A 27,620-nucleotide genomic window follows, 5' to 3' on the forward strand; every position below is an offset into this window, starting at 1 on the left:
ATGTACAGAAACCGAGGCCGCGCTTTTTCCCCTGAACCTTTTAGCCTCGGGCTGCGCTCCCGTTTTCTAAAAGGATCTGGTCGGAGGGTCCTCGCGGCTTCGGGACGAGGGCGCTCTGCTTATACTCAAATGCCCCTCGCCATCCCCCTCCTGTGGCCTAGCGCCCCAGCTCCGCTCGAGCCCTGCAAGCCTCTCGGTTGCGCCAGGCGGAGGCGGAGGCGCGCTGGAGCCATACCCGCTGCGCTGAGAGATCGCCCGCGATCGCCGCCCTCGTGTTCCCGCCCGCCGTGCGTGGCCAATGACGGGCCGGAACATCGAATCAGTCTCCCCGCGCTCGCCAAGTCGGGATCCCGGTCGCCAAGCAAGTGGAAAAGCAGCAGAGGAAGGAGGTCGGCAATTGATCGTACCGAGGCTGCGGCGATCTCCAAGATAGATCTGGAGAGCCGTAGAGGCGTCGGCTGGTCCACGTGGAAACCGCGGAGCGCAGTGCGCGACTGAAAGCTTGGCCGGAGGGCGCGCCGCCCGGACCCGCGAAACCCGTAGCAACCAGGCCAGCAGCAGAGCGTGGTCAGCGCGCCCCCAGACGCGCATCCCGCTAGGTCTGTGTGCGGCGCCCCCTTCCCACTGTAGAAAAGGCGAAGGGAGGCCACCCCGCGCTCCTCTGTTCCCAATCCCGTTGCTGCCGTGCGGAAGCCCCAGGGCCCTTCGCGCGTTTGCTAAGGCAAGTGGCAAAATGCGGGGCGGCGGGGGGGGGACCTGTGTCTCGTCCGGGTATTGGGAGCGGGCATTGCGCGCAGCGCGGGTAACTGGATGGCCCAAGAGCGATTGTGTTGGGGTGTGTGAAGCCAGCCTGAGATTCCATATGGAATTGGTGAGGGTGACACGAGGCTAGGGAAAACGGGGTCAGGTAGGGGTATGGGTGCGCTTGCTTGCCTTTTGCCCTCCAGCGCTACGAACTGTCTTCAGAGAAGCCCCCGAATGGGGGGGCAGACAGCACCAGAGCTCCACCCCCACTACAAATATAATAAAATTCTTCTCCCGAGAGAAAGTGAGACTGGATTTTGCACACGCTTCCTTAGGGCGCGCGGAGGAATTTCGCCCTTCCTCTCTCCTTTGATTTAGGTCAGCCCGGCCTCTGCTGGCAACTGGGTTTTTATGTATGTGTGTGTGTGTATTTCCCTCGTGGGGCTTCCTCTACATCTGACACAGTGAGCCTGGATGGCTTGGTCGTGTTTCCTGCCTACCGTGTTTGGACTCTTTAAGGGGTTTGTGCTATGTGTGTGTTTCCATTTCTGTGGCTTAAGAGGGTCAGTGACTGCAGTCCCTTGTTCCCCCTTCCCCCTGTGTCCACTCTCTCCCACCCCTTGTTGGAGACTGTACATTAAGAACGTAAGCAGTGCCATGCTGGGTCTGACCCCGGCCATCTGTTCTCCCAGCAGCCAACCCAGAGGCAGTCACCCTGCCATCAAGGCTAATAGCCATTCATCCCCTCTCTCCTCTCTGCCTTCTATTAATTTGGAGCTTTAATTCAGCCAACCCTGAGTAGCCATTTCTATTCCAGACTTTCCCAACCTGGTCTTCTCCAGGTGTGTAAGATTGCAACTCCCAGGTGGTGGAAATTTGGTCTGATGGCCCTCCAAGCTCATTCCCAGTCCAACAGTGGAGCATCCAGCCAATGTCAGGGCTCCACTGACATTTCTCCACCTGGCATCTGCCTTGTGGAGATACCTTCGTATACCTCCCAGTAGGAGGGCACCAAATTGTAAACATCTGGTCTGTTTTCCAAGGCATTTGCAGCAGGAGGAACTGATGCTCCTTAAGTGGGTGATTCCTGAGACTGAACCCAGAACTGTGCAAGCAAAACAGGACTTCTACCAGTAGGTTGTAAAGCTCTTTCGGTCCAGCAAGAGGTCTAACTTGGGACTGATTGTGACACTTTCTGCAAGCAAAGCAAGCCTTCCATCACTGAACAAGAACTCTATATAGGCACCTGAACAGAGACAAGCAGCCTTTCAGAAGCCAGAACACTTTCCCCGATTTTTTAAAAAGTTGTCAAGGATTGCAGGAGACTGAACAGTAATGTAATGATTTCACTAAAGAGAAACCGGACTTTTTCCCCCCTCACTTTTTGGGAAGATGGGTTATTTTCTCCTTCTATAACCTATCCAAACCACTTGGAACACCTCCTGGCATTCTTTGAAGCTTTGTCATCAATGTTCACCACCAGCATTGTGGAGAACTACAAGGGATAACGGATTGCCCACCTCTGTTCTAGAGAAAATACAGGATATAATTACAAACTTAGAGGGGCAAGAAAGGCCCAGAAAAGGGGTTTAAAATGAGTCTCTAAAGCCCTCTGTCTCCATGTTGCCCACCCTGACCATCAGCTCTTTTCCCATCTTCCAAGTGAAGAAGGGTCTTCCCTCAGCACTGTGGTCTGGATCCCTTTGAGTTACAGCTGCACAGAGGCAAAAAAACACCTGCACAGCCTTCGAGTTACGTTTTGCTGTAATAATAGATTTGGTCACACACTGCAAACCGATACAAGGCTCTGAATTATTCCAGTAACCAAAGATAGTCTCCCACTCTCTGCCCAGAGTTCCTGTTTGGGCTGTTTCTGTCTGACCAGGAGGGACAGAAATTGATGCAGGGGGTTGTATCCAGACAGACTGAGTGAGTCGGCCTGGTTTGGCAAAGCAGGAGTAAATGCCCACTTCTTTGTTTATTTATTTATTTTTAGAGTGGAAATATCTGTCTGGGATGGGCTCTGAGCCAAGTGGGTGTGGGTGTTACATTTCAAGTCTGTTAAAGGCTGCTTTTGGCAAGCGTCCTGCTAGTCATTAATTTTTGCAAAAAGAACTGGCAGGCTCTGGCAACCCTTGAGCGTCTTACCCTGTAATTTTAGATCCCAGGGGCTCTCAGTGTGCATGCGTGTGTGTGGATATACTGTTCACATGCTCAGAAGTGCCCTTTGTACATCATTCTTTAGTGCTGGAGAATGGAGTTCATTGACTCCCTTCCTTCCTTCCTCCCTCCCTCCCTCCCTCCCTTACTTTCTGAGAGTAGCAACTCACTACCCCCAGCCTCTAATGGGAACATACACGTCCTACCTCTCAGGGTTATTGTAGAGGTGGGAAAAAATCAGAACTAGGCACTGCATTTAGCTTGCAATGCAAAAAAATAAATAGCACCCGATAGTGTTCAAGATGGGACATGTTCTGAAGCTCCAAACTGGTCTATCTCAGTATTTTTTTAACTATTTGGGATTCAGTTTTCAGGAAAGTAAGGAATGAAGGATCTGTTACCAGAGGAGCTAGCTTCTACAGCCAGAACCACAGAACCACACAAAATGAAGTTGTTGTGTCCTGTGTACAAAAAGTCATGGCTCTTTTAAGATTTAAAGAACATCTTCCAGAATCACAATAACACACTTAGTACAAGATATTAAGCATCTCTTGCAGTCTTGGGAACTGTTGAAAGCTAAGACTGCACTTACAATGTATTTTGGGGGTGAAAGGCTGAAGTGGATGGGATGATAGCAAAATGGATGGGACTGAGTTTTACACACACACAGGGGCAAGGGTGGGATTTCAGTGGATCTAGAGCCTTTCTGAGAGAAGAAACCAGTTTCTTGCCTCTAAATTACAGGCAACAGAAATTCTGTACAGTTGGAGAAAACTCCCTGGGTCACAATGAGAAGGTTTGGGGGAGGGAGGGTAGAGAACCGCAGAGATGACCTTGGAGAAGGAGTGTGACAGTTTGTAAGACATGATTTAAGCCAAGGGAAGAAAGAGAATGTTAGAAAAAAACTTTAACTCTGCCTTAACTCTCTTGGGTAGGAGAGAGAGTGAAGGAAAATGCTGGCAGGCTTTCAAGATTCTGGCAGGCTTTCAAGATAAAATAGAGTTCCAGTATTCCTTGTGGAGTCTGTTTCCTGACTTGGCCCACCTTGAAGGGCTGGCATCAGTCTTGAAATCCCAACAGTATTTTCCCTCTTCCCTCTAGAAGCAAAAGGAGTGGGAGGGAAATATATACATACACAGCAGCAGTGATTTGAATTCAGTTCAAAAGGGGTGTCCTTGAGACAAGAAGACAGGGCATGAATGCAGCCCTGTCTCCATCTCATTAAAGCAGCTATATATTTCCCATGATCCTGGAATCCAAAGGATTGTCTGGGTTAAGGTGCTGACAGCAGTATACAGGTAGTCCTCAACTTACAATGACAACTGGGACAAGAATTTCCATTGCTAAGCAATGTGGTCATAAAGTCCCTGCAGTCCCAGTTGCCATCATTATCTGAATCCCATGTTAGTTAGGTGAGGCAACTTCCTGCCAGCTTCCCACAGCCAAAGTCAGCAGGGCAGGAAGTTGCAAGTCCCAGGCCAGCAGGCAGGTAAGTGGCTGCTGCCAGGTGGGGGTGGGAGTGAGGGGGTGCGGGGGAGGGTGTGAGGGGGTACATGAGAGGAGCTGTGCAGGTTGGGGAGGGTGCGCAGTGGTGCACAAGAGGCAGCACACAGGTTGGGGAGGCTGTGTGAGGGTGCACGAGGGTGTGGCATGGGTCGGGGAGGGTGCACAGGGGCACACAGCGGTGCACTAGAGGGGCCACATGGGTCGGGGAAGGTGCAGCGCTGGTTGGGGAGGGTGCTTGGGGGTGCATAGCAGTGCATGAGAGGCACCAGGTGGGTAAGGGAGGGTGTGGGGGTACACAAGAGGTGCGTGGGTCAGGGAGGGTTACAGGGGTGCAGCATGTGTTGGAGATTGTGCATGGGGGTGCACAAGAGGTGCTGTGTGGGTTGGGAAGGATGGGCAGGGGTGCACAAGTGGTGCCGTACAGGTCAGGGAGAGCATAAAGGAGTGCATGAGGTGCCATGTGGGTCAGGGAGGGTGCGTGGGGGTGCAGTGCGGATTGGGAGTGCGGAGGGGTATGTGAGTGGCCAGTACAGTGTGAGCGCAGAGAGGCTGGGGAGGGTGTGTGGGTGGGGGAGACTTACCTCAGTGACTTGCCATCTTCCCTGCTGGCTTCCCCTTTGACTTTTTGGGGACTCCAGCATGGAAGGTTGCAAATGGCAATCATATGATCATGGGGCACTTGGCAACCAGTCGTAAGTGTGAATGGGTTGTCAAGCACCCAGATTGTGAGCATGTGACCATGGGGGTGCTGGGATGGCCACAACTTCAAGGACTGGTCGTAAGTCTCCTTTTTCAGACCGTCATAACTTCAAATGGTCGTAAGTCAGGGACTACCTGTAGAAAGTTTTATGTGGATTAGGCCTAAGCTAGTCACAGGATCACCCTTTGGCATGGCCTTCACTCTTAAGTCGTCAGTGGGGCACTTTTTGTGGGTATTGCAACAAATAAATTTAACTTCAACAGCTAATTCTGTTTTTTCTGGGTCAAGTCCCATATTAGGGAACATACTGCCAGTGGAATCGAAGTAAACCCCCACTTTATTATAGTTCAGGAAGCAGCTCAAAACATTCTTATGCAACCCAGACCTTTTAATGCTTTACTGTTCTTAGTGTTTGAAATTCATCATACTTCTATTATATCTCTCTAAGCCTCCCAAAGCCATTTCTAAGTATACATTTTATAAATAAAATAGTTTTATGGAGTATCTGATTAAGACAGTGTCACCGAAACACTAGATTTATACATGATGGGTTGGGTAGTTCATAGTTCAGTGTGTTGTGGGAACCCAGTCATTGTCTTGTAAAAACTATATCATCACATTAAACTATAATATGTTTTTTTGTTTGTGATACAGCATGATGTGATATGAACAGGGCAGTTGGGTTTAATTAATTCATGCTTAACATATTGTGTGATCCCAGCCAGCTTCAGTTTTTTAGGACCAACCGATGGAGTAAAGGGGTTACCCTCTGCATGGAGTGAAAATGCAGGTGGAGCAGAATACTTTCTCTCTTCCATAAGCCACTGGTTGATTCCTGCATGCTGCTTGTGCAGGCTGAATATATCTTCCTGCTTTTCTTGTGTGCCCATGTGAACTGTTTTGTTCTTGAGATCTTGGCTATTTTGTTACCAGAAGCTCTGAAGCTGGAGGTACATATGGGTGGTTTCGTTCTTCAGGCTGCATATGTCTCCAGGAAAATTGAGGTGACAGGCTGAGCTGAAGATGTGTGAGTATGGCTGGCAAAGCCTTGTAGGAAATCCAAAGAGTATCAGGTGTGGATCCTGTGGACCTCCATGAGGTTTCTGTTTGGGAAGGGCTTATGAAAGTACATGGATTAATTCTCTGCCAGACAGCTGTGGGTGGATGGAGCTTGGAGATACAACTGTAGCACCGTGGAGTGTTGCTAAGCAATTGACGGTGTGGAAGATTAATGACATTGATCTCAGTGGGGTACCCTTGTTTCAGCTTGGTAGTTCTTTTGCTTTATCTCCGCCAGCTATGCTCCTTGAAGCCTCTTCTGGCACAAGGACAAAACAAAGCTGGTATAGCTCTTTTAGACGTGTTTGCCAGCCAGTGAGGGCTAGACATTTTTTACAAAGAAAGTTGGGGATCTTTTGATGCCTTAAATGGGGTGGGACAAGGTGGTACTATGGAGGATTGAAACAAGCACATGGAGGTCCAAGTTCAGTTTTCTAGAATAGCCTGATACAAGAACTGTAAAGTAACCACACTATACCACACTAAAATGTAGTTGTCTACTTTGTAATTCAGGGTGCTGTGGATACATCCAATACATCATGGATAAGGGAGTGATAGCTGTGCAGGGGGCAAATGCTGTGCCTGTCTTCATAAAAGGGTGGAAAGGAGGATTTGGGAAACTACAGGCCAGTCTGACATCAGTACCCAGGAAAATTATAGATTAGATCATAAACAGATTAAGCTGCCTGCACCTTGAACAACAATGCAGCAATTCCCAGAAGTCAGCATGGTTTTGTCGAGAAACAAGTCATGTCAACCATTCATGTTCTGTTTTTTGATCTGATAACTTTTAGTAGATTGTAGGAATGTATATATCTTGATTTCAGCAAAAACATTTAACAAAATACTGTATGGCATTCTGATTAGCAAACAAATTAAGGGTGAGCTAGATGACATGACAGCTAAGTGAATAAATTATCACATTTGAAAACCATACTCAAAAAATACTCATCAGTGATTTCCCATCAAACTGGAGAATGGTCTTGAGTAGGATGCCACAAATTTAATCTTTGGTCTGCTATTCTTTAACATTTATGTTAGTGACTTGGATGAATAACTGAAGGGAACAATGACCCAAAATTGGGTTGGATAAGAAATATCCTAGAAAATAGGATTAAAATTCTAAACAATCTTGATAGGTTAGAGAAATTGGCTGAAAATGACAATGACTAACATGAGTTCTTCATTTGGTGAATGGAAAACAAATACATAGATATAGGATGGGGAATACCTGGCTTAATAAGAGTATTTGTGAAAAAGGATATTGGAATACTAGTCGATTACAAAATGAATAGCAGTGTAATGTGGCTGCGGAAAAAACAGTGCAGTTTAAGGCTGCCTCAACAAACGTGTTATTTCCAAGTTGGGAGAATTATTATTTTGTGTCAATGCACATTAGTTTTGTTCTGGGCACAGGATTTAGGAAGACTGAGACAAACAAGTTCACAGAGAAGCAAATTGAGAATGATTAGAGAACTAGAAAGTTAAGTCATATGGAAAGAAAGTGACAGTAAAAATTCCTAATAAACCATGGATAAGGACAAGTTTGAAACTTCATGCAATTTAGGAATATCATTTAGGAATATCTTTTTCACTGGATATGGTGGAGTACCTGGCCGTTACAGGATTTAAGATGGGATTCCATACACGTACAGAGGCTTTTTCATAGCCTGCTTAAGTGATCCCCAAGTAAGTGTATGGCTACTAGTTGTGAGAAACAAAGTATTGGATGAGATAGGCTTTTAGATTCCAGTATAACACAGCATGTTTTGTAGCATTTGTGTTTATGTTATGTCCAAAATCCTGGTTAGGATAGTTCACTAAATCAGGATTAGGTTAGGGTTAGGGTCTAGATCCATTGAGTAGCTGCTAAGAAATCCTAAAGTGGAACTTCAGTGTTACACAGGCAGTCTGCCCCAGATATAAAATCGTAGGGACTGCCCCCTCGATGGAGGCTGCATCTGCACATGGAAGTTCGACATTCCTTCCACAAAATGGGAGAAAATCTTCCCGTCCTGGGGCATCTGGTTGGCCCAAGTCAAAAAGAGGTTGCTGGTTTAAATGGAGGTTTTAATCAAGCTGAGTTCTTGTGATCCCTTTATCCAATTTTCAGTCTCCAGGAGTTTAGGGAAGGGACCTCTTTTGTTTGCTAGCTTCTGTTCCTTCCTGTTCCTTGAGTGCCATGCTGTCTGCAACGTGTTGGAACAGTGGTGGTGTGGGGGCCGTGTGGTGGGCGGTAGCATCTGGTCCCCTTCAGCTCCAGCAACCTGATGCTGTATCATCACGTTGAAAGGTTTCCCATTTCCATGGGGATAGAAATTGGCGGGTGGAAGTGTACTTGGTACAAGGAGTGAGGCTTGAATCAGCGTTGTGGGAGCAGGGGGTGACGGGAGGGAATTGTTAAAATTCTTTGGCATTTGGATCCAAAGAAAAAGGGGGGGTGAGACTCTCAAGATGCCAGGAGAGTTAAATAGAACTTCCATATACACAATCAGTCTATCTGCATTTACCGAATGCTGGGGACAGACAACCAAGAACGGCTCCTCCCTGCTGGTGAGTTTCCCTGGGCCTGTTTGTTGGAAGGAAAATGTCAAGACGCGTGGCATTTTAATTTATGTTCTTTTAAATGGAGCCTCCTTGCACAGATGCAGTGCATCTCTAAAAACCAGGTGGTGGGGTAGGAGAGACTGCATTTGTACCTTGCTTGCTTTTAGAAGCAGCTGATGGCCTTTCTTTGGAAATAGAGGGTGGGGGTCAAAGTATCTGTATAGAGAGCCTGATTCAACAGAGCCCCTCTTCTTCTTAATATGAATTCTTAAGAGAAAGCATCATCGGTACGTAGGTCTTAGCTATAATTCCTAATGGATCCTGCTTGGATAGGCTCTGTCTACCATTGATTACTAGATCCTGTAGACTAGTAGGCATGGGTTGGCCCCCAGATGCTGGATTAACTATGCCTTTGGTCTGATCCCGGAGCTCTTCCGATATATTGAGCTCCTGCATCAACGAAGATTGCACTGCAGTGCATCTTCTCCTCCTGCTGCACTTGCTTAATGTGATGCTAGGGTTGATAAGCAGCCTTGGGAAAGAGTAGGTGCTTGGAGTCCCAAACCACTAAAGCAGCGTTTCTCAACCTTGGCAGCTTTCAGAGGTGTGGACTTCAACTCCCAGAATTCCCCAGCCAGCCTTGCTGGCTGGGGAATTCTGGGAGTTGAAGTCCACACCTCTGAAAGCTGCCAAGGTTGAGAAACACTGCACTAAAGTCTCCTCCTCCCTCCCCACCTCCTCTTCTGTACCTTCAGACAGAATACTCTGACTTCATTTTCTCTCTCTTTTGCCAGAAGATTTCCAGGCAAGGAAGAGAGAGCACGGTGGACGACTGACTGCCAGCACAGCAAGATTGGCTCACAGGGGCAGCCAGCGAGCTTCTCATCTCCTCCAGGTGGGAAGGGAAAGCTCTGGTGGTTGGCATAGGGATTTGCTGATCTCCTGGGTGGAGAATGAATTCACCAATTTCTGGAGGTGGATTTCTCTTGGATTTTTTGGGGGGGGACAGGGGTAAACCTGGGGAGTAGAGCTGTTTTGCCTCTGGGTTAACATAAATGTTTCCAGGCTGCTGTTTTAATATCCCGGCTCTTGACATCTCTCCTTGCTAGCTGGCAAGGCTTTTCTATTCTCTTCCTTTCCCTGTGCCTCTGTCTCCCCTTCTGTAAAATGGGCCGGTGGCTCCTACTTTACAAAAGTGGGTAGGCAGCGAAAGATGAGTGATTAACTTTTCTTTGGGTGACCCAACTTTCTGAACTTGGGTAAAACAATAATGCTAGGAATCAGAGAAAAGAAATAAAAAGGAACAAAGCATCATTGGGAAAGAGGGGACTTGAATTACCTGTATTTATTTACAGATCTGGTATTTGAATAAAGGTAGCCGGTGTACGAAGTTCTTAATGAGTGTAAGAGGACAAGCCTATAGTAATCTATAATTTGACAAAGAGATGCCAGTGGGAGAACGAGAAGGACTGTAGAGGCAGGACCATCTAGAATAATGTGCTTTCCCCCCCCACGTGTTACTTGGGCCTAACTGCAGCAGAGTGCCCTTCCCCAGCAAGGCACCATCCAGGTGTGCTGGCACTGCCATTCACAAAATTCTCAGGGTGTGCTGGCTAGGAAACGTTGGAAGCTGCAGCAGAAAGGAAGACTGCAATCTGTTGTATACCCTTAGGTCATTAACCGAGCACCTTTTTAAAGTCCTGTCATTCATGTGCTTTACCACCAACAATTCTGCTTTTTCCTTGTTGTGGTCTGTTTTGTGGAGCAAATTGCTGGTAGAATTGATACCAAGTCCCCTTGTTATAATTTAAGAGAGGACTTGAAACACCCTGTCTTGCTCCAGCCTTTTAGGTTTGTATGTCTTTTACTAATTTGACTACTGCTTTTCTTAATTGTATTTTTTGTGATCCATTAGGATTGCACAGGACATATATTTGCTAATGATATAAACAAAAATGTAGATAGAGAAATCAAGCAAAAGTATATGTTGACTTTGTACATACATGAGGCATTTAAGCCATGATGTGGCTTGGTTGCTTGTGCCTCGTATATTGTGTGATCCCTTCATGGTGGTTTATAATGGTGGTTTATAAAGATGGTGACCATATTTTCTTGGAAAAAATAAAGGACAAACCTGAAAAAGGAGCAAATCTGAAAGAGGTTCATAAGGATAAAAAATTGTAATTGTTTATGTTGATAACTTTGCTTTATAACGGAAAATTCAAGAGCAAAACCAAGAAAAACTTTACCAAAATACATCTTCTAATAAAAATATCTAAAATCAAACAAGATATGTACATTTATTTTGAAAAGACAATTCAATTTCAATATTTTTCACATGAATGGTACCATTTGTACAGTAAAAGTTAAATGACCAAAATAAAGGACAAATGTGAGTTTTTGAAAAATAAATCTGAAGGACGGCTTTCTGAAATAAAGGAGTGCCCTTTATAATAAAGGATGTATGATCACTGTATTTATAAACCATGCTTGAAAGTTTAGCCTGTTGTATGAATCCAACTAATTGGATTTATTCATTAAATCAAGGTTGAATAAACTATAGTTTAGTGTGATCTGGGAACCTAATCAGCATGCAACAGATTGAAAAGAAAGTAGGCAAATTGATCAATCAGAGTTGGTCGGTTGGTGGCCAGTTCATTGTTGATGGCTTGAGATGAGGTCGCCAAGCTCAGACAGCAACACTGGGATGAGAGCAGAGTGTGCGCATGAGGCAACAGCTGGAAAACAGCTAGGAGTCTGGGGTCACCTGGGATTTCTGGCAGAAGATTGTATCTAGATCCTGAAGGTCTCTTTTCTCTGTTATAGTAACCTCCGAAACATGAGGTGCCTCTCACTGATATCTCCCAAAGTGTCGTTTCAGGCAGAGGTGGGGAGCTGCTTGGATAATTAGCCAGATGCGCAAGGGCTTGGAAGGGACTAGCCAGCAGTGGAAAAAAGCCAGATGGTTGGCATTCTAGTCCTTGCCTGCCTTTTGATGCCCCGTTGTTGCCAAGAGGTATTTGGTACCACCTGGGGGAAGATGGGCAATAATTGCGGTTTGAGAATATTCTATATCCCTGCTAAGTTGGAAGAGGCCCGTCGCTCTACTTTTTTTGCAGAAAATCCCAGATGAATCCTAGCAACTCCATTTAAACAGTAATGGGAAGGGTCCTTGGGGCACCTGTGGAAGTCACAATAGATAGTATTGAGCTCATGTGGCCCAAGAGAGAAGGCAGATTCATTGAAATGAAACAATCAAGATGCCTTACTCAAGAGGGATTCCTACAATCCTCCTCTGTGATGAAGCAATAGGTGTAGGGTGTGTGAAGTCATATGGGCTAACCCCTTGTTGGTCAGCAATGCCCTCGGTCACGATCATGTTCAAACTTCCTGCACTCAAGGAGGGCCTTTAGTCCAGCCTCATGCACTCATGGTGAGAAGCCCCATAGGTGTCCTTCTGTCCAAACATACAACCACTTGGTTGCAGACCCCTGGAACGCAGTGGGGAATGTGTGGTCACTACCGAGGCAGTAATAGTATTTCCTGGCTGGAATATCCTCAGATTCATGAGCTAGGAAAAGAGAACCATGGCCAGGTGGAATCAATCATAGTGGGCTAAGTGAACTAAGTTCACCTTGTGAACTGCATCTAGTTCTGGGCACCATATCTGAAGAATTCACGCCAACCCAAATGGACTCAAAGAAGGGCAAAACTGGACAAGAGACTTTGGATAGAGGTCTGATGAAGAAAGTGAGGAAACTGGGTTTGGTTAGCTTTGGGCAAGACCATTGAATGGGGAAAAGATAGCATTTTTCAAATACCTGAAGGAGTGTCATCCAGAAGAAGACCAAGACCTGTCCTTTGTTGTTCTGCAGGGCACAGAGTAATGCTCTGAAGTTGCAGAAGAGCAGATTCTGGTTGAAAGTTAGGAAAACGTTCCTTGCAGTTTGACAAGGTGGTGAGCACCCCTTCATTGCATGTGTTTGAGCAGAGGCTGGATGACATTTCCTGGAGATGCTTCAGTTTGGGGTTCTGCATTGAGCAGGGGCTTGTGTGTGATGGCCTGACCATCCCCTTCCTACTCTACAATTCCATATTTTATTCATAGATGTGTGTGCATGCATGTGCATGCACATGTGTGTTCATGTGTGTTTTTTCATTTGTCAACAGCTTTTTGCCATGAGTGAGCAGGTCTCCCAAGAGTGTGGACAGTTAAATCAGTACACAGTATTTGGCACCAAGGATTTAGGCTGCTGTGTGGGGAAAGAGCCACGTTTCCCAGCATCTTACTCCTCTTTCTGCTTTTCCCTGTACAGCTTCTTGGGGCACCTGACTCTCTGGATGCTGAGCCCCATTATGGGCGAGCATCAGACCCACATCAACAGCCTCTTCCTGAATGAGGAGACATCTAAGCAGCTTGGATCGGGCAGCCGGGTGCACCGCTTGCGCCATGCCCTGGAGAAGCGTGCAGCACGTGCCAGGAAGCAAATGTACAACATCACCCGAGAGAGCATCAGGGGCTTCTTCCAGAGAAACGCTTTTGTGCTGCTCACTATCTTGGCAGTCCTGCTGGGTATGGAGAGGAAGGGCCTTTGGGAGCTCACGGCATGGGAGGGCCAGGCAGGGCATCGAGGGATCTTGCAGCCATTGAGTGAGGCACTTCTGTGCCTATGTAAAGGTCCAGGGCAAACTGTAACTCGTCCCGCCTTTAACTGAGAAATATGAACATCCTGCTTTCAATAAGCTTTCACTGATTTGTTTTTTTGTTTGTGAACCCCATTTTAGAAAAACCAGTTAAAAAGCCATAAATGCACTGTGCTTGCCTGGATACTGCAAAGTTAGCCATCCTTTTTGAACTGGCACATTTCCTAGTTTAACAAAATGGGAAAAACTAGGGAAAGACTAGCAGCTGCTTAAAAGAGAGGGGATTCTGTTACAGAGTATGTTGGTATCAAGTTTTTTTATTGCTAGCTGGACCCTCTCCTGCAAGAGACGGCCTTTTCTGACTTTTGATTCGTCTCCCTCTCGGTTTTGGGTCCAGGTCTCATCACAACCCTCTGATCTACTCAATCTAGTTATTTCTCTGATAGTGGTTAAAACATTTGGAGCTAATCGGAAGCCATTTGTTCCTCATGGAAAATGCATTTATCATTTTCCATCATATTCTTCAGATTTCTTTTCTGAAATCTTGGAAAAGGAAAGGTTGCTTGTGGCATGGAAACCTAAGCAGGAGTCTTCGGGCAGAGTTTCTTTGTAAGGGGACCTTCCGTTCAGTTTGCTGTGGAACGTGGCAAAGCAGAGGGGACATTCCTTGAGTTGCTGAGATGGTAATTGGGCTCTGTAGAGAATAGTTTGGTGGCTCAAGTGTCCTATGACATTACGTTCTCTGGCTTGGAGCCACATCCTTATTAACCTGGAAGTAGGAGTAGCAGGTTATGCTCAGTGCTAAGTGTATTTTGTGCATGATCTGGGGCACCTTTATTTTTTGTTGCTATTTGGTATGTTCTGGGCTGAGTTGTTGGCATGCGTTGCTGGTTTGGGGGCTGAAATTAAAAGATTTACCACCTCCTGCTCTTGAAAAGTATGGATGTTGTGTTAATGAACGTTCATTCAAAGGTAAGCCTTCTCTGGAGTTGTTTCCACCATTTTCACAATCCCTAGTCCCTTCCTTTGCTGGACTGGCATCTGACAGCTTCTATGAGTGATTGTCTCCTGCAATTGGGGTGTTAATGAGAATTCATTAAAAGGTAAGCACTCCGCTAGAGTTGTTCTCACCATTTTCACAATAGCTACCCAGATCCTTGCCTTGTAGACGTGGTGGTTTGCTGGGCTGGCATCTGACAGTTTAGATGAGTGATTATCTGCTGTAATAGGATCTGGCCCCAAGATTAGTTGGTGCGCTGCCAGCTTGTATTAAGTTGTAGCCAGTTATATTGTGGCTGAGGAACTAGGAGGAGCAGAACTGGGAATTAACCCTTAGGGTGTCCAGCTTCCTTCTTTCCTGTGCAAATTAGGATCTGTCACAGTCTTAGACGTGTAGCAACACAATCCCGGGGAGGTTTGGAAGTTGATTAACAGCGCTCGTTGGGGAAAAGCCATCTGTTTTTCAAAAACAAAAAAGAAAGAAGGAAAGAACTCCAGGAGATTAAGGAAATTAAATAGTCATGAGTCAGTTCAGTTTGACGTGGATGGAATGTTGATTGAAAGCAGGCCAACAATACTGCTCTTTCAGATTTCCAGTTTAAAAGAAAAAAGAAGGAAAGATCTTAAAGCAAGACCAGCTGGAAGTGAACAGATTAAATGTTCTTTCTTTCTTCTTTCTTCTTGAATAAATAAATGTGATTTAAAGACTGTTGTTACAGTTACACTTACTAGTCTTTCTCCACTTTTATTAAATGCAGTTTGTCATGTACAGTAGTGTTGGAGAGGGAGAGGATGTGGAATCAGTTGAACAGTGAAATGTGGACAAGAATGTAGTTCAGACATCTCATGCTTTCCAACTACACTGGGAATTTGTAGTCCCATTTTATTTGGGAAGTGAGAGCTATTTTCCCCAAAGGGATAGGAAAAAGCCAGTTTACAGGCAGGCTTTGGATTGGTTACAGACAAGACTGCTGGAATCCCAAAGTCACGGTCTGGGTCATGTATGAATGTAATCTGTTTGGCTTGGGTTTAATAAATTGTGCCAATCCAACCACTTGTGATTTATTCAGCACACATGGTTAAACAAATTACTGTGACATGCTATATGCTGCTTTTATTCATCTGAAGTCAGCTTTTGACACAATCTCTAAGAATATATTTGGGGGGGAAATTGGAACTTTTCATGATAGAGACACTTCTGCACATTTGGAGGGACCATAAAAGGACCCGTCTTATAATAAAATTGAGTTATGTTTGGTATTTGTCGAGACTGATTCCTACATCCAAAGGGGATAAACAGGGAAATTATATTTGCCCACCTTCAGTTCCATTTATTTACTGATGGGGTGATAAAAAGCGTTTCTTGTTCTGATCTCTTCTTGGCCAATAAGCATACAGTATTTTACTACTGTTATATGCAGATGATACAGGGATTATTTATGCTTTTTCTCCCACTGACATGGGAGGAGAAAATAAATTAAGGGCTTTATTTATTTATTTGCTTAGTTATTACCTCTTTCTGTATAGAGGAGAGATTCCCAATAAATTACCATAAAAAAAGACAGCTGTGGAATTTGTTAAGAGGCTAAAATGTACAATTGTCTTTTTGACAATAATTTAACAGAGCAAATAAAATCCATCCAATATCAGGAAGGGTTTTTTTCCTACTATAGAAATAATACAATCCAGGCTTCAAGCAAATATGCTCTCTGTGGCATAATGTAGGCTGAGTGGAGCATTGGAGACAGGATTAAATACAGAGAAGAGGGTGTGAGCTGACTTGAAAACTGCCCCACTTCGATGCATCAGGGCAATTTTTGATCTGTCTGAAAAAAGGTGCTGGCAGAAAAATTATCTGAATAGTTTGGTTTGGAGTGGGTCAGTGGGATTTTGTGAAGTCCCACAGTTTTATAAACCAGGGTTTAGTGCATGGCTTGCTTTACTTAGAAGCAAGTTTCCTTGTGATACAACTGTGAGGAACCTGAGAAATTTAATATGTTTTATTAACTACTAAATCATGTGTTGCTTTGGTCAAGATTCTTCTAGTCCTGTCCTGGGGAGGGGGTTGGCTAGAAGACCTCCCAGATCCCTTCCAGTGCTATGATTCTATGGTTACAGTGGCCCTCTCTATACGTGGTTTTCTATGGAGTAGATTAGCCAGTCCAGTCAAAGGCTTCCTAACAAGGTTCAGTCCACACCCAGATCTAGTATTTCACTAAGATGGTTTTTTGGCCATTATGGTAATATAGCTATCAGTCTGTGTAGGTCAAAACAAATAGCTTCAGCTTCTCCATACCTTCCATTTAGGACTGTCTGCCGGGAGGGGTGGTGGTGGTCAAAAATGTCAAGGTGGTCATAGATGTAAAAAAAGGAGTGGGGCTTTGATCGCACAGCTAAAACCAACCAGGTGGAGGAGAGGATGGTTCTGCCCAAATTTGGCTGTTCTATGTCTTCCCCCAAGATGAAGGGTGGGGTGGCCATAGAATCACGTTGCCGGACCCTCCCATCTTGAATGTCTGTAAATACAACCCTAGATAGATGATAGCAGTAGGAAAGCAACCTTACTAATGAGGCCACCACAAGTTGGGTCTCTAGGCCCGATGGCCCAGACTGGGTCCACAGACTGAACACCTGGAGAAAAGATGGGATATCACTGCAGGTAAATAAATGGAAAGCAACTGATGTAAGAATAGTCCTGTTCTTTGTCAGGAGTGGAAGTGTAAGATTTTTCCTTCTTGGCCTCATGTCTCACAGGGATTACTCTGGCCCTTGCCCTGCGACCATATCGGATGACCTATCGCCAGATCAAATACTTCTCCTTTCCTGGAGAGCTGTTAATGCGGATGCTGCAGATGCTGGTTCTTCCACTAATCGTCTCTAGCCTTATCACAGGTGAATGAGCAGGTCACCTGAGAGTCATTGTCATAAGGTCAGGTCAGCAAAGTTCTGTTTGGGCAGACTGGTACTACAGTAGGGTTAAAAGCCACCTTTTTCAGAGGCACACTACCTAAATGCAGTTACTTGATTTTGGGGAGAAGCCACAGGGAGGGAGGGAGGGAGGGATGGTCTGGTGTGCTCCTAGAAGGGCAGTACTCATTGACTGTTGAACTACTGTTCTGATCCAGCTCTTTCAAGAAAAGCTAGATATGCTGTCTCTTTCCACAGTGGTTGTAATTTTATCTTTTTTGGATTAGGAATCATAATTTTCTTTTCTTTGGGTGTGTTGAGGATACAAACCTAGCTAAGGTACCTTCTCTGGTTTCCATCTTTGTATAGAATAGATCATATTAGGACTTTGTAAAAATGTAGACCTGCTGAGTTGGATCAAGAAGTTCATCTGATTAAGCATCCAATTTCTGAGGCAAATTCTGGAGGTGGCTAAGTTGGGGATAAGTTCTCCTGTGGTCTTCCACTGCTGAATTATGACCTCTCCTTCCTTCTCAGGCATGGCATCCTTGGACAGCAGTGCTTCTGGCAAGATGGGAGTGCGTGCTGTCATTTACTATATGATGACAACCATCATTGCTGTCTTCATTGGAATCTTTATGGTCCTCATCATCCACCCAGGGAAAGGGAGCAAGAAAGGCCTCCAACGGGAGGGCAAGATTGAGCAGGTCCATGCAACTGATGCTTTCATGGACCTTATCCGGTGAGGAAAAGCAATTTTACGTCAGGGCAGAGTCTTCTGATGCTGGGCTCGTTATGGAAAGTATAAAATGGTTGGAAGGGGAAGCTGTCCTTCATTGGTTAATGTTGCAGTACAAGGGAAGTGGCAAGGTGACCCTGGAAGTAATTTTCTGGTGCTTCATTAGCTAATGTCCTCCAGCAGGAAATGAGTGGTGGTTTCTTTTGCTAGATTTGTCCAACTTGACTCTGTGACCCCTCTTAATGAATTGCTAAGTCAGCCAGGAAGGGTTTGCCACTTTCAGTTCTGGGGTGTTTGTGTGATTAGTCTCATCCCAGCAGCCTAAAATCTTCAAACTGATGCTGAAGGGAGGTTAATTTCCTTGTGCTTTTATCTCTTTTAGGAATATGTTTCCACCCAATCTTGTAGAAGCCTGCTTTAGACAGGTAAGAAGAGTCAACGGTCCTAATTCATCCCCCAAAACTTGGGAGCTTGTTTGCTTGGCCCTTTTATTTGTGATCAACTCTGAGTAACACTCCACTTGTGTAACTAAAGTTGAAACCAGACAAAGTAACATTATTAATAATCAACATCTTAACATACCACCAAAACTGTCTCTCATATAAACAATCTCCAAAGGCTTTTTGGAACAATCATGTCTTAGTGGCTTTCCTAAAATATGAAAAGGTTGGGGCTACCCTAGTTTCAAAGGGAAAATAAATTTTCTTCTCTTATTCTGGCCTGATTCACTCCTATCTCCAGTTGATATTTTGCCTGTAACTGCCCTCAGGCAGAGGTATTCCTTCTCTGCCCCACATAGTGAGTTTCACATGTTTTACTATTCATTTTCCAATTCTGGAAGTCGTTTATTTTCATTGATGTATTACATGGATATTCCATCTTTCCTTCAAGCAGCTTGTGAGGTATGTTTCCTCCATCCCCGTTTGGATCTTCATAACCCTACAAAAGGAAGTTAGGGTTATTGTTGCCTGCTTTGCCTAACGTACTAAGCATACATACATTCATATGCATAAAAATAAATCTGGTTGGTTTCTTTTTAGCCTAATGTGGAGTGTGAACTCAGTTTTCATGTTTTCTAAACCAGTTTCTCTCTTAGTGTTTTGTGCAAACCCAACCAACTGTTGTGTGATCAGTAAACCAGGTGAAACAAATCATGGGTTGACCCAGCATGTGAACACAGTCAGCAACTGGCCCAGTGTCATCTACCAAGCAGCATGGCTGAATGGAGACTTCAGTCTGGGTCAGGCCAAGGTTGATATCTAAGTCAGCCTTCCCCAACCATCATTTTGATGGTGGTGGAGGTGATGGGAGGGTGCCAGAATAGAAAAAAATCCTTTCACTCTGATATCACATTGGTTTATTTCCATCTTCTGTTTTTTTACCAATTAAACCTGTGATCCACTGCAGACTTACCTAGGAACACATTCTACATGCCTCTGTGGTGCTTGGACAGTGTACCGCACTCTGAGCGTATTAACCTTTTTCGTCTTAGCAGTTCAGATTACTTCCCCTCATAAACCCTTAACTCTTTAGCTCAAGGGACAGGAAACATTTGACCCTTCAGGAATGGCTACACTACAACTCTCAGCCAAGATAGTCAGTGGTGGCAATGATAGAAGCTGTAGCTCAAGCATTCCCTGTTCTGTTTGGATGATTTGCTAACTGATCTGTGTACCGCTTGAGACCTTTCTCATCTGCAGAATTTGTGAGAGTCGCCCATTTGGATGTTGTTTCTCTCCAGAAGAGCCAGAGCTGATCCTTCCTTCTGCTTCTCTTCCAGTACAAGACTCAGTACAGTGTCCGGGTTATCAACAGAACAGTTGTGAGCAACACTTCTCCTGCGACCGTGTTGCCACAGCACCCAAATCAGGATACCAACAGCAGTGGTTTCAACTACAGTGCCGCCATTGCCAGTTTGCCTCTCCTGCCACTTGAAAATGCTTTGGGAGTCTGGCATAATGTCACTCACGCTCTGGGGAGCCTTCCAGAAGTGCTGAACTTTGAGGAGGTCATCCCCAGCCCGGGCTCAGTCAACGGGGTGAATGCCCTCGGCCTTGTTGTCTTCTCCATCTGTTTTGGCCTGGTGATCGGCAACATGAAGCAAAAGGGACACGCCCTGCGGGAGTTTTTTGACTGTCTCAATGAAGCCATCTTGCGGATGGTGGCAGTAATCATATGGTGAGGGGAGGGTCCCTCCTAGGCTGAGCAGGGGGCAGGCAGTGACATCCTGGAAAGACAGTCCTACTCTGTGCTAATTTTGGAAAGATGTGGTTAACCCAGGGTTTCTCAACCATGGCCGCTTTAAGCTGTGTGGACTTCCACCTCCCAGAATTCCCCAGCCAGCTGAATCATGGCTGGCTGGGGAATTCTGGGAGTTGAAGTCCACACAGCTTAAAGCGGCCAAGGTTGAGAAACACTGGGTTAAACCTAGGCAGGAACAGGATCAATCTTTTCCAAGTGTACAACATGTAGTGTATTTACTGCACTTTTAATCGTACCAATAACCAGATTTCTCTAGGCAGATTCTAAAGTTACTTCAGATTTTTATTTGAGACACAGGGCTTGTTTAATTGTTGGGCAGGTTGATCAAAAACTGTTAGCTCTGAGTAAGTGGAGCTTCCAAATCCAGTGGTACTCTGTCTCTGAATAGCATTTGCTGGGAGGGTGGGAGCAGGGAGAAGATTGTTAGATCATCTGTTTGGCCACTGTGGAAACAAAACACTGGACCAAATAGTTTTGATGCAGATGTCTTAGAGTAGCAACTGGCAGTTGGTAAATAAAGCCTCCATGCTGGAAGATAGCCTTTCTCAGAATACAATTTGCTGAAGGAGAAATGAAGGAGAGCTATTAGCTTCATACCTTACTTAGGGGCTTCCCATTGAAGTATCTGAAAGGCACTAGACTAGATGACCCTCAGTTTGATGCATAGGAACGATTGAATTCTTCACAGATAATGAAGGACCTTCCCCAACCTAGTGTCTTCCAGATGTCTTGGGATTACAGCTCCCAGGATTCCTAGCCATTAGGGTAGCTGACCAAGCCTTGTAGGAACTGTAGAATCAATACATCTGGAGGACACCAGATTGGGACGGCTGACTGATAATGACTACTAGCTAGTTGGTTTTTTTTAAAGTATGCTGATTACTGTAAATTTATCTTTTTTTACCAGAATTGCTTGATGCCCAAATAAGATTGTGTGACAATCTTACAATTAAGCACATCCGAAACTTTTCCTGGCAGAAACCCTGGTTCAGCACTGAAATTGTCTTAGCTGAATCAGCATTTGGTGGTGGACCTCTTGATCTCTGGAGGCAGCCATTGGTTCTTCTTAGGTCTCTTCCGTTAGGTCTTGTTTCAGTGGGGGATTATGGGGTTTGAACTTGGGGGTCCTTCAGCATGCAAAGCTAGTAAACTACAGTATCAACAATCTTTCCTGCAAGTGCAAAGCACTGTCTGTTTTCCATTTCAGCTCAGAGCTGAGTTTGGGAGTTGAGCACTATTCTGGCATGTTTCATAACAGGTATGCCCCTATTGGGATCCTCTTTCTGATCGCTGGCAAGATTTTGGAGATGGAAGACCTGGCAGTGATGGGTGGCCAATTGGGCCTGTATACACTTACAGTTATTGTGGGGCTCCTGATCCATGGCCTCTGTGTCCTTCCACTCATCTACTTCATCGTCACACGCAAAAACCCCTGGATCTTCGTGGCTGGCCTCCTGCAGGCCCTGGTTACAGCCTTGGGAACTTCTTCCAGGTGACCATCTTTTGCAAAGTAATATGACAGGCAGGCAAGCCATCTGGGTACTAGTCACAAGACTATGTTGTTTCCAAGCCTGTTTGGAGCTCACTGTTGGAGGATGCAGCTCTTGAACCAAGCCAGCACTTTGGGGATCTTCAGTCACGAGCAGTGTGTATGTTGTGGGTCAGATTAGTTGCCAGGCCCCTTTGTTGTCTGCAGTTGGAAGAAGCAGCTGTTAACAAGATGGGGAGGAGCAGGATTAAGGAAATTGGCTTGGAAAGGTAAAAGCTCTTTTTTCCTTTAGAAGCCACTGGTAAACCTTAATTTGCTCCAGCAATCTCAGTTCATTAAGGGGATTAATTAATGGTTAATGTTGGCTTTTTATGAGTTGGGTTTGTGTCTGTGACCTCAGGTGGTGGTGGTTATTTAAATTTGTACGCTGCCCAACTTCCAATGACTGTGAGCGGTTCATGAGTAAAAACATGAACAACTGGAAAAAAATGCAGTAATAGCCAAAAATAAAAGAATAAATGATTATAAGAATGACAAAAACCAGACAGTTATGAAAGAAACAAACCCACACAATCCAAAGGGTGTTATGGTTGCTTTGTGAAATTGTTTTTAATCCTTGTATGCTCCCCAGACTCATTTTTGTGAGATAGGCAGCCATATACATTGAATTAGTGAATAAATGAGCATATCATTCTTGAAATTGCTTGACAGCTGTGTTCAAATTTCATCCCAGGCAAATTGCATTCATGCTTGTATGAGAGAATGTAGGGTTGTGAACTAGCTCCTAAGAGACCATAAAAAATTATTCATTCCAGTTAAGAACTTTTCTGGGCTTTGTATAGTTGTATCTCTTAAAATGGCTTCAGCACCGATTAATTTATGACTTTCAATTAATTCATTGAGATTAATTAACATTCAGTCATAAATAATAAAAGATTAGAAATGCAACATAAAATAGCAGAAAAAGGTGTTAAAAATAGAGGAATAGGAAGAATAAAATCTGTCATCCGTTAAAAACATTTGGAGGTTTACATGGTTCTCACCTGAACTCCAATGGTCAGTCTAGGGGCCTTTCCCTTTTGCAGAATTGAAGTACTATCCACTCTTCTTTGAATCAGCAAAAAATATATGGGTGTGAAATTTGTTCCCTATCTTGCCACTGACCACAGTCACTGACAGTTCTCTGACTTCCCTCCAAGGAAATGGATGGTCATGCATAACAGATTTTAAATATCTTGAAGCCACCCTTGGACAGTGTTGGAAGAAGGGGGAAAGACTTGTTGAATACCAGTACAGCTCATGCCTGTTTGACTCATGGGCTAGGAAGGAATTGAAGGCAGTGCCATGGGGGCAAGGCTAAAAAAAGAGGTAGCCAGCATGTTTGTGCCATAGTTAGCTGCAAGGGGGAAGGGCCCTAGTGGGCACCAATTGAGTATTGGGTGCCAACGCCAAAAAAGACCAGCTTGCATTCACTTGAGCAGAATCTTTCTCAAAGAGATCTGAAAGAGCAGACAAGTCCATGTAGGAGCAGATGTTCAGATATCAAGCCAAAGGCTTTATCATGAACTGTTTCATCTGTTGTGAGCTTTGTGTCTGAATTAGGCTGGGAGCAGCCATCTTTGGTCACTCTTGGCCCTCTTCGCAAGTTATGAGACATTTTGCTTCCAGCTCAGCCACACTGCCTGTCACATTCCGTTGCCTGGAAGAAAACAACAGGGTGGATAAACGAGTTACCAGGTTTGTTCTGCCAGTGGGAGCAACTATCAACATGGATGGCACCGCACTTTACGAAGCTCTGGCAGCCATCTTCATTGCACAGGTCAACAACTATGAGCTTGACTTCGGTCAGATCATTACAATTAGGTGGGTACATATGCATATAGGTGATAGACTACCCATGCTAGTTTGCTTTGCCAGGAGTGCTGTGGTGTTCAGCACATATTTGCCTCACAAGATTTACAATGGATGGATAGCATCCTTCTGCATTTGTTTTACTTCCTTAGATCTATTATCTTAAAATACAAATTTTAAAGCTTGCAGCATCTTACGTCAGTAATCAAGGATCCTTTCGGTTTGTTGGCCCATCCTTGGTCAAGACCAGCAGTGCCAAGCTAAATGATTCTGCAGAATTATTTTCCAGCTTGCATACTGCAGAGTTTAATGCAGACTTCTCCAGCTTGATGCCCTCTAGATGTTCTGGAACATCTATAATTCCCACAATTCTTTGGCCTTCAGTTTCCACAGTCCTTTGGCCATGTGAGAGTCATAGTCCAGAACCATCTGGAGAATACCAGTTTGGAGAAGGCTATGAACATTGTGAGGCCCAATTTTGATTTTATTTGAAGGTGTCCAGTAGGGAGGCACCACCTTACTGATGTTCCTCCAGTCTAACCAGTGCCCTCTTCACCACAGCATTACTGCCACGGCAGCCAGTATCGGAGCTGCTGGCATCCCGCAGGCAGGCCTAGTGACCATGGTAATCGTGTTGACGTCTGTGGGATTGCCAACAGAGGACATCACTTTGATTATGGCTGTGGACTGGTTCCTGTAAGTCCCTGCGAGGGAGAAATGGTTGGGACTAAGGATGGTGCTTGTGCTTATGTCTACTTTAAATAGATGTTGCCCACTGCAAATAGACCTTTCTTCCCCCCCACCCCCACCCCCTCCATGTCATCTTAATGGAGATGGCAGAATTTCTGCTGCCCAACTGTCATTGAAAAATGAGAACACCCACATACAGTGATATGCTCTGCCTGTAGAAGGTACCTAGTCTCTGGCATCTTCAGATAGAGCAGCGAGAAACCCTGGGGAGCTGCTATCATTCCTTATTGATGATATTGGGTACAGGGAGTCCTCGTTTAGCAACTGCAATTGAGACTGGCAACTTTGTTGTTAAGTGAAGCAGTTGCTAAGTGAAACTGCGACTCTGCTTACGACCTTACTTCAGTCTTTAGGCAGTCGCTAAAAGAGGACAACCTGTAGCAGCTTTGGGTGCTTGTGGTAAAAAAGAGAGAAAGAAAAGAAAAGAAAAGAAAGAAAGAAAGAAAGAGAAAGAAAGAAAGAAAGAAAGAGGGAGGGAGGGAGGGAGGGAAGGAAGGAAGGAAGGAAGGAAGGAAGGAAGGAAGGAAGGAAGGAAGGAAGGAAGGAAGGAAGGAAGGAAGGAAGGAAGGAAGGAAGGAAGGAAGGAAGGAAGGAAGGGGGTGGCTGCTAATTCAAAGGGCAATAAAGTTCATAGAAAGTGAAGACGAAGAGTCATGGTTATATATTAAGCATGGTAGCTAAAGACCAGCTCTTTCAGGGACTTTAAATAGAGGATCATTGTAGGAAACAAGAGGGCAGACTAGGTGGATCTACTGCTCTAGCTTAGCAGAATTGTTCTTATATGTGCAAGGAATGTCCAGGTGAGGCTAAACATACCCTTCTGTTGGCACTGAAAACAGCAGCCCTCTTCCAAGCAATTCTTGCCTTGACAATCCCTTCTTCTCTTGCTTTCAGAGACCGTCTCAGAACCACCATCAATGTGCTGGGGGATTCACTGGGTGCTGGTGTTGTGGAGCATTTGTCTCGCCATGAGTTGGAGATGCAGGATGCTGAGCTCAGCAACTCAGTCCTGGAAGAGAATGAAAAACCATATCATCTAATTTACCAGGAGAATGACACCCACAAGCATCTCAGCAGTGAGACATCAATGTGATTTGGAGGAGGGAAGTGTTGTTGGGATAGGACCTGTAAAATCTCACAACTGTGAAACGCTTAGAGAAGCAAGAGCCAACCACAGTCCTCCCACAAACTCTCAACTTCGTTTTCCCTGTTTATGTCACCAGAAAATAAGGAAACTTTTTATAATGGTGATTGCTCTTACAATGATGATTTGGTGTTAATGGAATAGAGCTCGACCTTACCTCTCCTGCCTCTTAACCACAGCTGGTAATATCCTGCACCAAGTCAACTCCACATTTCCTTGCCAAGAAAATAAACTTTGAATATGTGCTGTGCCATAAAGACCAACTTATTTAAATCTTGTGCTACTATTTTATTGATTGTGCTTATTTTTGAACATTTTTTTAGCACTTGAAAGAAAAAGAAATGCAGCCAAATAAGAATATATATGAGATGCTTTATTGGTATGGAAAAATGTTTATTTATGAATATCATTAAAGTGGAGAATTATGTACAGCCTGTGTTTTGAAAAATGATATGTACAGCCTGTTGCTGCTTCATTACAACTGAGAGTTACAGGTAGTCCTCATTTAGTGACTGCCTCATTTAGTGACCATTTGCAGTTATAACAGTGATGAAAAAGTATCTTTGCAACCAACCCTTGCGTTTATGACCTTCACAGGTCTGTGCTTTAAGAAAACTGAAATAAGATCATAAGCACAGTTGCGCTTTCGCTTAGCAACTGCTTTACTTAATGACTGAGTTGTTGGTCCCAATTTTGGTTGCTAAATGTGGACTACCTGTACTATAGACCCCAGTTTAAGAACAAGTTCTGTTCCCAAGGTCTGTCTTTAAGTTGAATTTGTTTGTAAGCTGGAACAATATCATTGTATAATATTGTATAAATAATATTGTGTAATTAACTCGAACCATTGTGTATTTAACTGAAATTATTGTGAATTTAACTTGAATTTTGCTACAGTGGGCTCCATTCTTGGTTAATTGTTCAGAACACAATGGCCGTGTTGGAGCCAACCAAAGATGCATCTAGCTCAGCATCTGTTTTGTACATTGGCAACTATTTTCAGAGATAAATAAACAAGGCAACCTCTCTCCTGTGGCTGCTCACATCATCAAGGCACATAGCCTTGAAATGTGTCTATTCCATTGCTTTTGATAGACTTCTGCTCTCCCAGTTGTCTTATATCCTTTGAAAGCCACTGAAGATATGGTCCTGTTGCCTCTTATGTGAACCTCAGGACTTGGATGACTCAGACTCTGATCTTCACAGTGTGGCATAAGGACCAGTACAGTCACTCCAGGGCCACCATGCTGATGCATTTTCATACATTGATACAAAAATCTCTAATGAGTCCCCCCCCCCAAAAAAGACTGGGGAATGTATCATGGTACACCATCAATATACAATTGATTGCAAATAGGTACTTGAAAAGCAGAGCTAAGAAACAGCTATTTCACTTTGGCAAATTAGCTGGCAACATTTTTCATGAATCAGGAGGACAGTATTTGGCTTTATTACAGGGGTTGATAGGAAATGTTTTTTCCAGATCAAATCCAGGACATCTAGCAAACTCATCCCCCTCTGAGTTGCCCAAGTTCTGCTCTTCTTTTTTGTTTCTTCCTTTGCTGGCCAGAGAAAACTTCTTTCCTTTGATCTTTTCTTGATTACTTCCCTTTTTTCCTTGCATGACAATGTCCTCCTTTCCCTTTCTTGGCAGAGAGTTTCTGGTTTGCTTGCTCAATTGTTGCCCAGGCCTTGCCTTTGAAGTGCAGTGGCCAGACCCAGTTCTCCTCCTTGCCCTCCTCCTCCTGGGCAGCCTCTGCCCCAGCCTCCCACCCCATCATCTCTAGCCAAGTCTTTCCTCCTTGCTCCTCCCATCCCCTGGTAGCCCAGGGCTTCTTTAGAAACACTGCTTGCCATGAAGCCCAAGAGTGGGGGGGGGGATTTCTTGAGAGTAGTGCATCTATGCTATGCCTGCGAAGTATTCTGGGCTGCAGAAAATGACTTGGAGACAACATGCAGCCATTGGACTGTGAATTTTAAACCCTTGTCTTAGGATGCAGCATTATGAAAGAAGAAAATGCATATTGTGACTTTTATAAAGGAGGCACTTTGTGGTTCTTTGGTACAGATGGGGCAGTATCCTGAGCAACGGTCTGTTTATTCATGGTAAGGGCTAGAC

The 27,620-nt window shown here is 44.7% G+C and overlaps 1 protein-coding gene across 5 annotated transcripts; it reads left to right on the top strand.

The window, feature by feature from the left end:
- On the top strand, nt 1–26,936 carry LOC103066460 (excitatory amino acid transporter 1-like). Of its 5 annotated transcripts, none has more exons than XM_088149567.1 (12): nt 16–721; nt 9,511–9,611; nt 12,592–12,674; nt 13,033–13,289; nt 17,114–17,251; nt 17,804–18,008; nt 18,388–18,430; nt 19,786–20,183; nt 21,526–21,759; nt 23,425–23,619; nt 24,169–24,303; nt 25,252–26,936. In XM_088149567.1, the coding sequence occupies exons 4-12, from the start codon at nt 13,058–13,060 to the stop codon at nt 25,448–25,450; spliced, it is 1,779 nt and encodes a 592-aa protein (XP_088005693.1). In that variant the 5' UTR covers nt 16–721; nt 9,511–9,611; nt 12,592–12,674; nt 13,033–13,057; the 3' UTR covers nt 25,451–26,936. The 5 variants fall into 5 exon arrangements, 4 of the variants coding, with proteins under 4 accessions (XP_088005693.1, XP_088005695.1, XP_088005694.1 ...); XM_088149569.1 differs by having other exon boundaries at nt 9,514–9,611; XM_088149568.1 differs by lacking the exon at nt 12,592–12,674 and having other exon boundaries at nt 17–721; nt 9,514–9,611; nt 25,252–26,934.
- Nucleotides 26,937–27,620: the final 684 nt, after the last annotated feature.

Source organism: Python bivittatus, unplaced genomic scaffold (genome assembly GCF_059951505.1).
Source record: "Python bivittatus isolate LINGU-HERP-01145 unplaced genomic scaffold, Pbiv_v1 ctg000580_np1212, whole genome shotgun sequence".
Lineage (NCBI taxonomy): Eukaryota > Metazoa > Chordata > Lepidosauria > Squamata > Pythonidae > Python > Python bivittatus.

Bases quoted from the DNA above. Each gene is read 5' to 3' on its own strand.
- LOC103066460 (XM_088149567.1), top strand. From the start codon at position 13,058: ATGCTGAGCCCCATTATGGGCGAGCATCAGACCCACATCAACAGCCTC. The intron at 18,009-18,387 runs GTGAGGAAAAGC...TATCTCTTTTAG, and splicing joins GCTTTCATGGACCTTATCCG to GAATATGTTTCCACCCAATC. The intron at 24,304-25,251 runs GTAAGTCCCTGC...TCTTGCTTTCAG, and splicing joins ATGGCTGTGGACTGGTTCCT to AGACCGTCTCAGAACCACCA.